The 16,647-nt window shown below is 43.6% G+C and overlaps 1 protein-coding gene across 10 annotated transcripts in view; it reads right to left on the bottom strand.

The window, feature by feature from the left end:
• The window catches only part of mical2a (microtubule associated monooxygenase, calponin and LIM domain containing 2a), a 296,251-nt gene that overhangs the window by 215,676 nt on the left and 63,928 nt on the right, over positions 1-16,647 (bottom strand). For 7 of the 10 annotated variants that reach the window (XM_060838999.1, XM_060839005.1, XM_060839007.1 and 4 more), the window contains exon 2: positions 10,814-11,145. In XM_060838999.1, coding sequence (XP_060694982.1) covers positions 10,814-11,077 — 264 coding nt within the window. In that variant the 5' untranslated portion in view covers positions 11,078-11,145. Of the gene's footprint in view, positions 1-10,813; positions 11,146-12,333; positions 12,476-12,932; positions 13,011-13,581; positions 13,818-16,647 lie in introns of those variants that run through there. The other 3 variants (XM_060839001.1, XM_060839003.1, XM_060839000.1) reach the window with 3 other exon arrangements.

Genomic DNA, 16,647 nt, shown 5'->3' with positions numbered 1-16,647 from the left:
GCAACACAAGACTTTAATTCAGACACGTCTTAAACATAGGATTTCAATGCCAGGAGGCCGGAGGAACTGGCTGTTTCACTAATCTCACACAGACACAATAAATAAATAGATAGGAAAAAGGTCTGTACAATGAAGAATTGGAAATGACCGATTTCTCAGTTTTCTTTTATAACTAAGACCATAATAAAATTGGTGTAGATGTAGGCCATTCAGCCCATCGAGCCTGCTCTGTCATTCAATCAGATTGTGGCTGATCCGTTAATCCTCAACTCCACTTTCCTGCCAATTCCCATAACGCTCGATTCCCTTCCTGATTAAACTGTGCAGCTTTGGGATATTTGCAGTTGTAAAGGTTACTCATATGCTGAAGATTAAATTGGGTCTGAACTCAAAAGGTGCAGTGTCACTTGCTAGTAGAAGGCTTGACGTAAAACAAGAGACGGGTTTCTTCCTGTTTCAAAAGCCAACAAACCACATATCACATATTACCCAACGGAATCCGGTTTTTTAAAAACAAATGCCATTCAACTGTGCAGCAAGTTTTTCCACATTTACATAGTTCACTGTACTAGGGAAACAGTCAAAACATTTATCATCTGTTATTAAAACAAAGTTTAACACTGGAATCCAGAGCAGCAGATGCTACACACTGAGCCATTATTTGCAGTTATGAGCTGGGTGGATCACTCTCAGCTTCAGTATGATTTATATTGTAACTTGTGAGGTGTGGAAGCAGATAACAGTGCAGCACATTTGTAATGGAAGATCTACAACCTGAGTCAATGGGTTTCAAAGACTGAGAAAGCAACAGCAGAATGATGGAAGAGGAAATTGGATTAACTGCAGTTGAGTTTAGATTACAAACAGTGTGGAAACAGGCCCTTCGGCCCAACAAGTCCACACTGACCCGCCGAAGCACAACCCACCCATACCCCTACATTTACCCATTACCTAACACTACGGGCAATTTAGCATGGCCAATTCACCTGACCCACACACCTTTGGACTGTGGGAGGAAACTGGAGCACCCAGAGGAAACCCACGCAGACACGGGAGAACATGCAAACTCCATACAGTCAGTCGCCTGAGTCAGGAATTGAACCCGGGTCTCTGGCGCCATGAGGCAGCAGTGCTAACCACTGTGCCACCGTGCCGCCCACTATTTAATTCAGAAAGAAGGCCAGGAAGAGGGAAAGAAAGATTGGATCAAGGGAAAAAGAAAAGAGTAAAAGGGAAAGTGAACCTCTTGTAAATCTAACAAAAAAAACTAAACAATTGGAATGAGATTTCATAATTTTAATTGTTCAGGCTGAAGCCAGGGAGATTAATTGGCAACCATTAAAAAAAAAATCAGACTACATTTGAAGGATCCTTACTCTGTTAATGACTTGTCTTAACTTCCTGTGGCTGGCATAATGGATAATTAAGGTAATTCATGAAAATCGGGATATATTGAGGGAAAGCAAGGGTTCACAAATTGTCAACAAATCTTAGTCCCATACTTTTCTCAAAAGAATGTATTTGATTTCCTTTTATAAGTTGCAATTTAATCTGCTTCCTTCGTCCTTGCAGACAGTTCATTGAAAATTACAAGAACTCACTGCATCTAAAATTAAATTCCCATCTCTCCTCTGGTCTGTCCTCAAATCATTTCACATCAGTGCATTGTGGTTATTTCATTGAGGGTCACCCTGTTTGTGAAGGCAAAGGAAAACGTGCAGTGGACTGTTTGTTGTCAAACAGTTACAGAGACTGGGTAATCACAGCTGAAACCCTGTGGTACAGAGCACCTGTCAGAGCCCTTTTATAAAACCAGTGCCTGAATGTCATTGAAAATACAGCGCTATCTCTCTTCTCTAGGTAACTTCAAGGTTATCAAAGAGATCTTGATCAATTTGGTCAATGGGCTGAGTAGCAGCAAATGGAATTTAATTTGGATAAATGCGAGGTATTGTATTTTAAACAATTAAACATAGGGCCTTGTGTAGTGTTGTAGAACAGAGAGACCTAAGGGTTCAGGGACATAATTCTTTGAAGTTTGCATCACATTTAGACAGGGAGGTTAAGCAGGCATTTAGCACATTTGCCTTCATTGCTTAGACCTTTGAGAATAGGGGTTAGGGTATCATGTTGATTTTACAGGATGCTGGTGAGGCCACTTCTGGAGTACTGTGTCCAGTTCTGATCGCCCTGTTATAGGAAGGATATTATCAAACTGCAGAGGGTTCAGAAGAGATTTACCATAATGTTGCAAGAAATGAAAGGTTTGAGATAAGGAGAGGCTGAAACTTTTTCACTGGAGCATAGGAGTTTGAAGGGTGACTTTATAGAGTCATAGAGATGTACAGCATGGAAACAGGCCCTTCGGTCCAACCCATCCATGCCAACCAGATATCCCAACCCAATCTAGTCCCACCTGCCAGCACCCGGCCCATATCCATCCAAACCCTTCCTATTCATATACCCATCCAAATGCCTTTTAAGTGTTGCAACTGTACCAGCCTCCACCACATCCTCTGGCAGCTCATTCCATACACGTACCACCCTCTGCATGAAAAAGTTGCCCCTTAAGTCTCTTTTATATCTTTCCCCTCTCAACCTAAACCTATGCCCTCTAGTTCTGGACTCCCCAACCCCAGGGAAAAGACTTTGTCTATTTATCCGATCCATGCCCCTCAATTTTGTAAACCTCTATAAGGTCACCCCTCAGCCTCCGACGCTCCAGGGAAAACAGCCCCAGCCTGTTCAGCCTCTCCAATAGCTCAGATCCTCCAACCCTGGCAACATCCTTGTAAATCTTTTCTGAACCCTTTCAAGTTTCACAACATCTTTCCGATGGGAAGGAGACTAGAATTGCACACAATATTCCAACAGTGGTCTAACTGGGTTTTTTAAATTATGTGGGGCATAGATAAGGTGAATAGCAGGTGTCTTTTCCCTAGGGTGGGGGAATTCAAGACCAAGGTGCATATTTTTAAGTGAGAGAAGAAAGGTTTAAAAACAGGACATGAGGGGCAATTTTTGTTTTACACAGACTGGTTTGAGTGTGGAATGAACTTTGAGAGGAAATGGTGGAAGAGGGTACAATTACAATATTTAAAAGTCATTTATACAAATACATGAATAAGAAATATATAGAGGGATATGGGTCAAGTGAAGGCAGTAGGACTAGTTTAGTTTGAGATTATGGTTGGCATGGAATGGTTGGACCAAAGAGTCTGCTTCCCTGTTGTTTGACTCTAAATGAGAGAGAAAAAAAGTATTTATTCAGCATCTTTCACATCAACATCCTGGTGCATTTTACAGCTGACAAAATACTGTTGAAACATGGTCACTGTTGTAAAACAGGAAGTGTGACAGGCAATTGCACTATGAAAGCTCCAACAAGCAGAAGTGAGATAGTAATCAGTTAATCTGATTTTAAAAGTGATGTTGGATGAATGATAAATATTGGCCTTGGCCCCAGGAAGAACACCCTTGTTCTTCTATAAGATGTACTCTATGTTATTTTACATGGGACAGATGGGCCTTGATTAACATCTCAACTGAATGATGGCAATGCTTGGTCCTGCACTGCAGATGTCGGACTGGATTATTTCTCTGGATGGGGTGCTCTAACTAATGACCTTCTGACCTATGGGAATACCAGGAATTATCTTCATTCCAGAGTACTTAAAGAGGTAGCTCCAGAAACTGTGGAGGTATTGGTGGTCATCTTCCAAGATGCTATAGACTGAGGATCAGTTCCTACAGACTGGAGAGTAACTAATGTAACTCTACTGTTTTAAAAGACAGAGAAAACCAGGAATTATAGACCAATCAGCCTGACATTGGTACTAGGGAAATTTTTAGAGGCCATTCTTAAAGATTTAATAGCTGTGCAATTGGAAAACCATGGCGGAGTTGGATAGAATCAGCATGGACTTACAAAAAGGAAAGTTGGGCTTGGCAAATCTACTGGAACTCTTTGAGGATGTAACTCAGAGTTGATGAGAGGACTCAATGGATGTGGTTTATTTGGACTTTCAGAAGACTTTTGGCAATGTTCCACATAAGAAATTAGCATGTAAAATTAAAACCCATGGGAGTGGGGGCAATGTATTGACATTGATACAAGATTAGCTGGCAGACAGGAAACAGAGTAGGGTAAACAGGGCTTTTTCCAAATGGCACATAGTAATGAGTGGGGTACCACAGGAATCAGTGTAAGGATCCCAGCCTTTCATAATCGTATGAATGATTCAGATGAGGGAACTAAGTGCAATATCTCCAAGTTTGCATATGTCACTAAGCTGGGTGGGAGGGTGAGCTGTAAGGATGATGCAGAGATGCTTCAGTGTGATTTAGAAAAGCTGAGCGAGTGGACAAATACATTGCAGGTGAAGTATAATGTAGATAAGTATGAGGTTATCTAGATTAGATTAGATTAGACTTACAGTGTGGAAACAGGCCCTTCGGCCCAACAAGTCCACACCGACCCGCCGAAGCGCAACCCACCCATACCCCTACATTTACCCCCTACCTAACACTACGGGCAATTTAGCTTGGCCAATTCACCTGACCCGCACATCTTTGTGACTGTGGGAGGAAACCGGAGCACCCGGAGGAAACCCACGCAGACACGGGGAGAACGTGCAAACTCCACACAGTCAGTCGCCTGAGTCGGGAATTGAACCCGGGTCTACAGGCGCTGTGAGGCAGCAGTGCTAACCACTGTGCCATCTATTTCTGTAGCAAAAAGATGAAGGTGGATTATTATCTGAATGGCTGTAAATTGAGGGGTGGGGTGGGGGGGAAAGCGGAATATGAAACGAGACCTCGGTGACCTCAGACACATCACCGAAGATAAACATGCAGGTGATATGTTGGCCTTCATTGCAAGAGGATTTGAGTACAGGAGTAGGAATCTCTTGCTGCAATTATATAGGGTATTGGTGAGGCCATACCTGCATGTAGTTTTGGTCTCCTTATGTGAGGAAGGATGTTCTTGGAATAGAGAATACAGGGTAAACCATTTAGGACTGAGTCGAGGAGAAATTCCTTCACCCACAGCACTGTGAGGCTGTGGAGCGCAGTCAGACCAAACTATTGTATGATTTCAAGGAGTTGAATATGGCACTAGGCACTAAAGGGAATCAAAGGACGTGTTGGAAACAGGTTATTGAGTTGGGTGATTAGCCGTGATTATAATGAATGGCAAAGCAGGCTCAAATGGCTGAATGGTCTGTTTCTGTTCTTTTTTCTATATTTTTATGTTACAGGAGCAACCTGCTAGTTCATTGTATCAAGAATTCAGAGGAAGCCATCGTAGCTGTCCTACTGCTACCTGCTTGAATCCCAGGTGAGCTAGGTTAAAATGCTTCCTTGAACAAGGGCTACATCATTTGGTGGTGATCTCAGGAAACACCTGTTTCTGCAAAGTGTAAATCTGGAACTCAGTCTCACAATTAGAACTATTTTTTCATTTGTGGGACTTGGAGCATCTGTGGCTGGCCAGCATTGATAACCCATCCCTATTTGCCCTTGGGAAGGTGGTGGTGAGCTCCCTTCTTGAATCGCTGCAGTCCACTTGTTGTGGGTGGACCCACAATGCCAGTGCAGAAGTAATTCCAGGATTTTTACCCAACGACTGTGAAGGAACGGCAGTATATTTCCTAGTCAGAGTGGTGAGTAACTTGGAGGGAAACTCGTAGGTGGTGGTATTCCCAAATACCTGCTGCCCTTATCCTTGTCGAAAGAAGTGGTCGTGGGTTTGGAAGGTGGCATCTAAGGATCTTTGATGAATTTCTGCAGTGCATCTTGCAGATAGTAGACACTGCTGCTACTGAATGCCGGTAGTGGAGGGATTGAATGTTTGTAGATGTGGTGCCAAACAAGCAGGTTGCATTGTCCTGGATGGTGTCATAAGTGCTGTATGGAGGATGCACTGCATAAGTGTTGTATGAAGGGTGTTGTTGGAAGGGGATTGAGAATGCAAGGGGGTCATCTAAAAATTTAGAACCAAGATAGATATACTTTTATTGGTAAGAGTGTTAAGGAATATAGAACCAAGGCAGGTAGATAAAGTTAACATACAGTGAAGCCATGATCTAATTGAATCATCCATTTAAGTGATGTCGATGAGGAAGATATCCCCTGTACTCCTTTGAACTGGAGCCATGGAACACTTTCTGACCACTTGAGAGCCCAGAAAGGGCACTGGCTTAATGTCATATCTGAAGGACAGCATCTTTGACTATGCAGTGCATCCTCCATACAGCACTTATGAACTGCTAGCCTAGATTACTGTGCTTAGGTCCTAGAGTTGGATTTGAATTGCCTGAATCAGAGACGAGACTCCTATTCACCAAATCATGACTAGCATCTAAAGCACTTCACGGGAATGTCACAGGGTTGTGAAAGGCAAGTGGTGACTTTCATTTTTCTAATGGAAATAAATAACAGCCTTCACTCGCAGCCAGAGGGAGATGTCCGGTTGTGGTGCTACTAGCTCTGCACCATCATCTGACACTCATTTCTGGATCCTCACAGTACAAGGTTTGTCGGAATTCAGTCCCTGATATAGTCATATCAGCTCAAAATAACACAGAGGCAAGAATGCAAGGAATGAAAGTAGGACCTAACTCTACACCACTGCCATTCTACCACTGTGCCCATTTAAGGTGCCAATCCACATCCCCAGAATGCAGAGGTTATCTCACCACTTTGCTGGGTCACTGCTCTGTCTTTCCATGAGTAAATCTGGCTTCTATCAACTCTACGTTCTTCATGCAGAGCCTGTGCACTCGTTCTTGTTTTAAGGACCAATGCAAGATTTAGGAACCGGAGTCTAAATTCGTCTCTGTTGTGTCCACTAGAATAAATCTAGAGGTTATTCTGATTCTAACTTTTTGACTTGAGCCATCCCTATCACACAGGTAACAATTCTAGTCTACTTGCTCTACTTGTGCTCCATTAAATATTTCCCTCTATCATCACATGGCACAGAAAGTGGCTATTCAGTCCATCGTGACTGTGTTCCCTGCTCTTTCCGTTTGTCCTACAACTTTTCTCTTTTCAGGTATTTACCAAATCCCCTTTCAACATTGCTGTTGAATCAGTTTCCACCATCTTTTCATACAGCACATTCCAGATCTCAACTTACTGTGTTTAAAAAAAAATTGGTTTAATCTCTCCTCTGGTTCTTTGGTCAGTTACCCTTATACTTCTATCCTCTGCTTATTAACCGTCCTGTCATTGGAAACAGTTTATTCCCTTGAAAATCATTCTGAATTTTGAGCACGTCTGTTAAACTTTACATGGTAACAGAAAGTAGTGTCAATGCTCCTAAGGGCAGGCAACATATGTGGAAGAAAACAAAGTTAACATTTCCGATCAGGATGAAGTCACCTTCAGGCCTCTTGCGGAACAGTGGTAGTATCCCTATCTCTGGACTGAAAGGCCAGGGTTCAAGTCCCACCTGGTCCAGAGATGTGCAATAACAAATCTGAACATGTTGATTCGAAAATTAGATTGAATATTTTAAAAATTTGAACCTTTTTCAGAATAGTTTGTAACCTCCTCTGCTCTAAGGAGAATAATCCTGGCTGCTTCGGTCTCCTTGCATTACTGAATTCCTTAATCCCTGGTACCATCCCAATCAACCTCCACTGCTCTGTCTCCAAGATCTTCACCTCTTTTCTACAGTGAGGTGTCTACAGCTGAATACAACAATCCAACTGAGGCCTAGCCAGTGACAAATAATGGTTTACCATATTTAGAAGGATCTACTATTGCTAGGCCAGGTCTGTACTAAAACATAAATAATGGAAACTGATGGTAGCTTCCTATTTCTGCCTGTTTATAGTTTAACACAGATGCAATGTTTAGTGGAAGTGATCAAAAATACTGACAGGGAAGGAGACAGCTAAAGGTTTTTCACTTGCGTCCTCTCCAGTCTCACCATCATGATGCAAGTGAAGAACCTTTAGCTGTCTCCTTCCCCGTCAGTATTTTGATGATTTCCACTAAACATTGCATCTGTGTTAAACTATCAATGGGCAGAAATGGGAAGCTACCATCAGTTTTTAAGCACTCCAAGACCACCCCTTGGAATCACAATGAATTGCATTTACATAGCACCATTATCGTAGGCATGCAAGGTCCCCAAGACACTTCATGGAAACACATCCAGAAAAAATTCAAGCAATGAGGAGAAATGAAGAGAGGCCCAAACATTCGGACAGAGAGGTAGATTTTAAGGAGGGTCTGAAGAAGCAAGTAAAATTTCCAAGGAAATGCATTCATCTACGGATTACTGCTTCTCAGCTGCTATTCTAATTCCAGGAATTGCAGCAAAGCTGTTAAAAGCAACTAGCAGTTAAACTTTTCTCCCACTGACCACAAACTTGGAAGAGAAAAGGCTGGATCACATTCAACGAAAGAAAGAGTGAACTGAACATTGATTATTTCTGGCACTCAACTCTCAGGGGAGTGAGGCAACAAAGTCTGTGCAGGAATGTTTTATTCCTATCACATCCCAAGAACACTTCCCAAGAAGATGAAAAACTCTGCAGGGGTTCATGTGGAGTAGCCGCTCATCGGAGATCATTGAAGTCAAACAGTAGATTAGTAGAAATGTGGCTCACCCCTTTCATATAAACACAGGTAAACTATGGATTTGTGAATCTCTGTATGGGGACATGGTACGGGATTTCATTGAAAGATTGGTGTTGAAAGGCAGGGTCCGATTGGAGAAGGGTCTCCAAGGATCAAGGTATTAAGCAGGTTATTGTGTTTTATTTGCGACTTCAACAAATTTGCTGAATACATATAAGACAGCAAATGTTTTCTACCTGGATTTCAGGAGTGCATTTAGAACCTCAGAATCCCTGTAGTGCAGAAAGAGGCCATCTGGCTTATAAAGTCTACACTGACCGTCTGACCAGCATCCCAACCAGACCCAGCCCCTTCCCCCTCCCCCCACACTATCCCCATAATCCTGTTTTCCCCATGGCTAATCCACCTAAGCCTTCACAGCCCTGGACACTACAGGTAATTTACCATGGTCAATCCATGTAACCCACACATCTTTGGACTGTAGGAGGATACTAATGCACCAGAGAAACCCACACAGACACAGGGAGAATGTGCAACCTCCACACCAACAATCACTCGAGGCAGGAATCATGCCCAGGTACCTAGTGCTGAGAGGCAGCAGTGATGACCATGGTGCCACCCTGCACATTTGACACTGCTCCAGAGAAGAGGAGATCTATTACCACCTTCAATCGTTAACAGCCGCCTGAACGGGCTCTTGGTGTGACATCTCCTCCAAAGGATGATGCACCAGTGCTCCCTCTGAGTTGGTATTGAACTGTTAGGGGTTTAAACCTACTCACAGTAGAGTTATTAATGAAGCAATGTTCAGTCCTTTGTAAACTCGATCAGTCCATTGAAATTACTTAAAAAGGTCTTTCTATTAAATACATTATAACCTTCTGGATAATGTGACTTCAACATCTTCAGATCCTAACAACTGATTCTATTGTCTTGAGCAGCAGATGGTGGTAATAATTTCAGTGTTACTACATTTCTTACTGCCCCTAGATCCCCATTTTTGTTTCTTTACTTGCCCCATTTACGATCACCTTTTGCCTTGTCCCACCATCTCCTTTACCATTTAGTCCATTCTGCTTTTTCACAAAAACCTTTCCTTTGGTTCTGTCCCTTCCCCTGTCTTTGCACTTGCTGAAAACCCGTTGTATCTCAAACATTTTGCTGACCTGAGGGCCAGCAGCCTGAAGTTTAAGTCTGTTTCTCTCCACAGGTACTGCCTAACCCACTCAGAATTTTCCGTTTATACACAGTCACAAGCCCAATGCTGTGATGAGACTGCATTGTGGTGACAACTATACCCTGAATTGTTTAGTAGCAGCACTGAAACATGTTCCGTTGACTTTATACAGGAAAGGACAAACTGTACTTGTCTTAGAAGGAATACAACATTGGTTGGGTGGGGTGGGAGGGGACTGTAAGAGGTCAGATTGAGTGAACTAGGCCTACATTCCTTAGATTTCAGCAAAATGAGAGATGGTCTATCATAGAATAGAATCCCTACATGTGGAAACAGCCCATTCAGTCCAACAAATCCACATGGACTCACTGAAGAGTATCCCATCCACATTCAACCCTTCCCCTATCCCTGTTGCCCTGCATTTCCCATGGCCAATCCAGCTAACCTGCACATCATTGGAGAAAACTGGAGCACCCAGAGGAAACCCACGCAGACACGGGAAGAACATAAAAACTCTGTACAGACAGTCGTCCGAGGCAGTTTACTGGTGCTGTGAGGCGGCTGTGCTAACCACTGAGCCACCGTGCCCCCTCAATAGAACATGGAAAATTCTTAGGGGGCTTGACAGAGTAGATTGGCTGGAGTAACGAGAACCGGGGCTATTAGTCTCTCTGGATCGCTGGTCAGCTGTTCAGGGGTGAGGGGAGGGGGAAATATCTTCACGCAGAAGAGTCTAACTCAAACAGCGGCATGTGTGCAGTTGGTGAATCTACAAGATAGAGGTCGATAGATTTATTATTACGTCGGAAATTGCGGGAAGGTGGAGTTGCTGTGGAAGGTGAGCCATCAGCCTATGGCGCAGATAGGGGACTTAAGGTGGTTCTATCCTGAGGCGGGTGGTTACAAAAGTGGATTTGAAACAGAGGGGCTCAGTGCTTGAGGAGAGGTCCATTTACATCTCAAAGTGGTCTATCCCACCTCCTGTTTTCGGAACCCTTATTGGGTCATTGGAGGTTGCTCAGGTTAAACTCTGCTCACCTGTGTGTTGGTGCAGGCTTTGCCCTTCTTGTATTCCTTGTGGTTGGCATGTTTGTCCAGCTTGCTCCAAAGCGCCTTCGCTTTCCATGTGTTGACTTTTGACTTCAGCACGGAGTAGAACATCTGATGATCCAAAGGGTCAAGGTCCAGATAACGGCAGAGGATGTGGAATGCCTGGAGTGTGCCTTTGAATGTTGGGGCTTGAACAAAGTTCTCAAAGAGCTGTCCAGCTTGGCTGGTTTTGTCATTATCATTTTCACCCATGGTCTGATTGTGGTCCCCACTTGTTTACTGACAGCACGAATTAACGTTTAGTTCCAGACATTGTGAACCTGAAAAGTTTCCAAAACAAAGGCACAATTAATCCAGCAAGAAGGAACTCGGGTAAGGCGATCTTACAAGTGGTTAAAGCTTTTTGCATGCTGAAGATTGTTTTCATTTGTGAGAGAAAACATCTTATCACATATTAAAACAAACTATTCACAGAGGGGGAGATCCGCTTATTCAATCAATGTAACCAAGTCAAATTAACTTTGCACGCCTTCCAAAATTTAATATCCGCAGAAGTTTTTCTTTTCCACTTTCAAGCTCCTCGGTGATTTTGGTGAGCAAAGTTCCTTTACAAGTGTGTCTCCGGACAAGGAGCAGAGACAGGGAATTTAGTTTCACATCACGGGGGTTTGTCCAAGAATCCCCTTGGATGATTTATGCTGCCTTAAACTTTACAGGTGGGGGGGGGGGGCTTGCCCAAGGTGTTACTTGTTTCTACTCTGACATTTCACTGTGTGCTGACATCAAAACACACTGCATCAAGAACTTGCATTTCTATAGCACCGCTGACAACCTCAGGCCACCCAAAGCAATTCACCGCCAACTGAGTATGCCTTGAAGTGTAGATACTTCTGTAATGTAGGAATCATGGCAGCGAGGCACAGCAAGATCCAACAAACAGCAATGAGACAAATGCAAAATATTAGATTATAATTATGTTGAAGGACATTGATTGGGGCCAACTCGCTTGATCTTCTTCAATATAACGACCATGGGATCCTTTACATTCCCCTGGAGCTGAGTGGCACTGTGGCTCAGTGGTTAGCAGGGACCTGGTTTGATTCCACACACACACACACTGTGCGGAGTTCGTACATTCTCTCTGTGTGCGGGTTTCCACCGGGTGCTCCTCCCACAGCCCAAAGATGTGCAGACTAGGTAGATTAGCACATGGGAAATGTGGATAGGATGGGAGGGTGAGATGCTCTTTGGAGGGACGGTACAGGCTCGATGGGCCAAGTGGACTCTCTTCCACACTGCATGGATGCTATGGTTCTCTGAAGGGGATGCAGTTTAACACATCATTTAGAACGGTGCACTGGTCCCTCAGTACTGACCCAACGACAGTGCTACTCTCCCTTAGCACTGACCCACAGGGCTCTCTCAGTACTGACTTCAAGGTATTATACCTCCAACTTTGCACCTCCGTCCATGACATGATGTTAACTTTCGACACTATTACGTTTTACCTGAACAGTCTTCTCAAATAATCCAACAACTCAGGTGAATCCCCTCATCACAAATCCATTAAGAAAATAGACGGGACTCCTTTGAAATCACTTGAAAAGGTCCTTGCTGTTCACCCCGCCTCCCTAGAGCTGAAGAACTTGTTACAATACTTCAGCTAAAGGAAACTCATGACAAAGTAACTTCCTTTGGCTCATTAACTCTTCCCTCAACTTGCTTCTTTAGCGAGGCAGAGTTGAAAAGGTGCCTGAAACTCATGAAAGTCCGCCAGCAATCTAAAGCAGTTGCATAAACAATTATCGACAGCCATACCCAGGACTCTCTCCCCATCGGAATGTATCTCAGAAAGAAGGGAATTTCACGTTGATTCAGCACAGACACAGAAAGATCCCAAAATACTTTGCCGCCAATCAACTATTGAATTGTCGTCATTCGTTTAAAATGAATACTTCTGGAATCAAGAATTTCTGGATATGTTTATACATTTCAGGCATCTTTCCACAAATAGACACTGTTCCGAGGGCATAAAAGCAAGAACTTGCCTGCTCACACAGATATAAAGACTAACCTGGTAACTATTACAAAGCACAAGACAGCTCACCCCCAAGTCCTGGGACCAATAACCTATCGCTCAACAATGTAAAAGAGATTATCTTGCCACTGTCACACTGCTGACTGGGAGAGCCTGGTGAGTTCTGCAAAAAAAACCCCGACTGCCATGTTTCCGAGATTACTACAGCGACTACGCTTCAAAGGTACATCACTGACAGAATGTTTCGGGACATGCCAAAGTGTGAGTCTTCCTTTTAAAGCTGAAACATGATGTACAGCTTTGTCAAAATATGCTGGGGGCTGGGAAAGTCGCCTGTTAAACCGCCTCAGACTTTTCTCTGAACTAAAGCACAGCTCATTCTGAAAACAACAAGCATTCGAACAGTCTCATCCGCTCTCTCAACACCGTGATATTTTTAAACCGCAAAGTATTGGGCTTTCTACACCTGCCCAGAAACCACACACGACAGGCTGTCGCCTGCGTGAGTTCACGCTTTTTGACAACGCAATCCGCCATCAATAAGTGAAAGTTTAACTACAGTTTTCATAAAAGCCTCTTCCGAACTAGCCCCTTCCTTGATGAACTACCACAGCTGTTAAGATACAGGACCAAGCCAATAAAATGAGAAACAGATTGCAACAACCTTTATGCCACATAATCACTCACTTCATTTGCTTCAAAGTAGTTGTGGACTTACCGTCTCGTTGTAAAAGCAAAATTCAAAATCTAAAGTTCAGCATTTCCTTTCCCCTCAGGTTTCAGATCTTAATGTTACCTTTATTTCTTGTCAATTAAACTCTCTTTAGCCAACTCGCATAACCTAAGCATCCCTTGCCTCTTTGTAAAGAGCTCCCAGAGTGAAACGTCATAAAGCAGCCAGGCTCGGGAAACGTTTCATGTGTTGCCCTGTGAATGGCCAAAGGCAGCCTGAGTTGGAATATGGCACATTGTTATTAGCTGAGGTAATTGATCACAGAACCATGTTAGTCATCTCAAGTTTCATAACTTGAGTAGGGATGGGTGTGTTACTCACTACGCTGGCTCCCTCTGTATCCTGAACTCAGCGTGATAAATTTAATTCACCATCAAGCCATTCCAGTGTTCAGTTAAAACCGGAGACTGAGGGTTTTGGGGAGGGGGGAGGTGGCCTGGTTTTGCAATTTTGGACTTCCATCACACCTAAGCTCACACAACTGCAAATAACACTCCACCTCATCAGGGAATCAATCGGGCCAGGTCATTGTCCAAAGAGAGAGGCAGCAGTGTAAGAGTGAGGAATCTGAGGTATGGGTACACTGTCAGGTTATGGCACTGTACTCGAACACAAGTTCAAATCCAACTGTGGTGGTTTCAAACTTATAGACTAACTTCTATACAAGCCTGGAAATTAAAAAGGTGGCCTCAGTAAAAAGTGACTAAACTACTGGATTGGCATTAAAGCCAACAGGGCCACTTCTGTTTCATTAGGGAAGAAATGCGGTCCTCTTCCTGTCTGGGTTGAGAACCCTGACTCCAATCCAACAATGTACTCCTCTGAAATAGCCACTCAGTTGACAATAGCTAAAAGTAGGCAGGGCCACTGCCACCTTCTCAAGGCAACTAAGGCTAAGTAATAAATGGTGGTCTTATCAGAAACTCCTGTATCCTGAAATGGATTAAAGAAATGGTTTTACCTTTGCAAAGCATGCATGTTTACATGGCCTCAGCAGTCAACGGGACCTTAAAGCATCTAAAATAGTAAGCTGTTGTCACTGCAGCATGTATTGAAGAACCATTATAGGACAGCCCTTCCCTGAACCTCGGTCCCTGCAGTACTGGCCCAAGGAGACACTAAGCTGAACTCACTGGATCTCAGATTTGGGGAGAAAATAGGAGGTTTGGACAATCTGAATCCTCACTGGTTGCAGCTACTATCCTGGGACAGGTTGGCTGCAGAGAATTCCAAAGCCAGAGACTGTGGCAGAATGAAAATATTACGGAAATGAAACGAAAAGTAGAATGCAATTCTGGACAAATCTCTTTGCAACTGATATTACACACACCATTGTTTATGGGCAAATCAGTCAGTGAATTCGACAAATAAAGGTTCACTTCACATTGAGACTCTCCATCACTTTCTGCTTTGGCCTGCTCCATCATTACCTTCGCACAATTTACTTCTTAACCTTGGTCACCTCATTTAAACAAAAAGATTGAATTTGCATGTCAATTTCTCACTAAATAGAGTCATAGAGATGTACATCATGGAACCAGACCCTTCAGTCCAACCCGTCCATGCCGACCAGATATCCCAACCCAATCTAGTCTCACCTGCCAGCATCCGGCCCATATCCCTCCAAACCCTTCCTATTCATATACCCATCCAAATGCCTCTTAAATGTTGCAATTGTACCAGCCTCCACCACATCCTCTGGCAGCTCATTCCATACACGTACCACCCTCTGCGTGAAAAAGTTTCCCCTTAGGTCTCTTTTATATCTTTCCCCTCTCACCCTTAACCTAATCCCTCTAGTTCTGGACTCCCCGACCCCAGGGAAAGGACTTTGCCTATTTATCCTATCCATGCCCCTCATAATTTTGTAAACCTCTATAAGGTCACCCCTCAGCCTCCGACGCTCCAGGGAAAACAGCTCCAGCCTGTCCAGCCTCTCCCTGTAGCTCAAATCCTCCAACCCTGGCAACAACCTTGTAAATCTTTTCTGAACCCTTTCAAGTTTCACAACATCTTTCTGATAGGAAGGAGACCAGAACTGCACGCAATATTCCAACAGTGGCCTAACCAATGTCCTGTACAGCCGCAAGATGACCTCCCAACTCCTGTATTCAATACTCTGAACGTCCAACTCATCCATGTTGACCAGATATCCCAACCCAATCTAGTCCCATTGCCAGCACCTGGCCCATATCCCTCTAAACCCTTCCAATTCGTGTACCCATCCAGATGCCTTTTAAATGTTGCAATTGTACCAGCCTCCACCACTTCCTCTGACATCTTATTCCATACGCGCACCACCCTGTGTGTGAAAAAGTTGCCCCTTAGGTCCCTTTTATATCTTTCCCCTCTCACTCTAAACCTATGCCCTCGAGTCCTGGACTCCCCCACCCCAGGGAAAAGACGTTGTCTATTATTCTATCCATGCCCCTCATGATTTTATAAACCTCTATAAGGACACCCCTCAGCCTTTGATGCTCCAGAGAATATAGCCTCAGCCTATTCAACCTCTCCCCATAGCTCAAATCCTCCAACCCTGACAACATCCTTGTAAATCTTTTCTGAACCCTTTCAAGTTTCACAACATCTTTCCGATAGGAAGGAGATCTGAATTGCATGCAATATTCCAACAGTGGCCTAACCAATGTCTGTACAGCCTCAACATGACCCCCAACTCCTGTATTCAATGCTCTGACCAATAAAAGGAAAGCATACCAAACGCCTTCTTCACTATCCTATCTACCTGCAACTCACTTTCAAAGAGCTATGAACCCGCACTCCAAGGTTTCTTTGTTCAGCAACACTTCCTAGAACCTTATCATTAAGTGTATAAGTCCTGCTAAGATTTGCTTTCCCAAAATGCAGCACCTTTAATTTATCTAAATTAAAATGTTGAAGAAAGTTAGAGCTGGTAATTAGCAGTGCAAGTAAGGTAAAGTTGCCATTGTCTTCACAGACCAGATGGCTGCTCTCATATTACAGAAAGATAACTGATGGTTATTTAGCCACAGGGTCACCACAGAGGTTATGAAAGAGAATTCTTCATGGCGG

The sequence above is a fragment of the Hemiscyllium ocellatum genome, chromosome 18 (genome assembly GCF_020745735.1).
Source record: "Hemiscyllium ocellatum isolate sHemOce1 chromosome 18, sHemOce1.pat.X.cur, whole genome shotgun sequence".
NCBI lineage: Eukaryota > Metazoa > Chordata > Chondrichthyes > Orectolobiformes > Hemiscylliidae > Hemiscyllium > Hemiscyllium ocellatum.
Note: the sequence above shows the minus strand (reverse complement) of the source record. Positions and strands in the feature narration are given on the sequence as shown.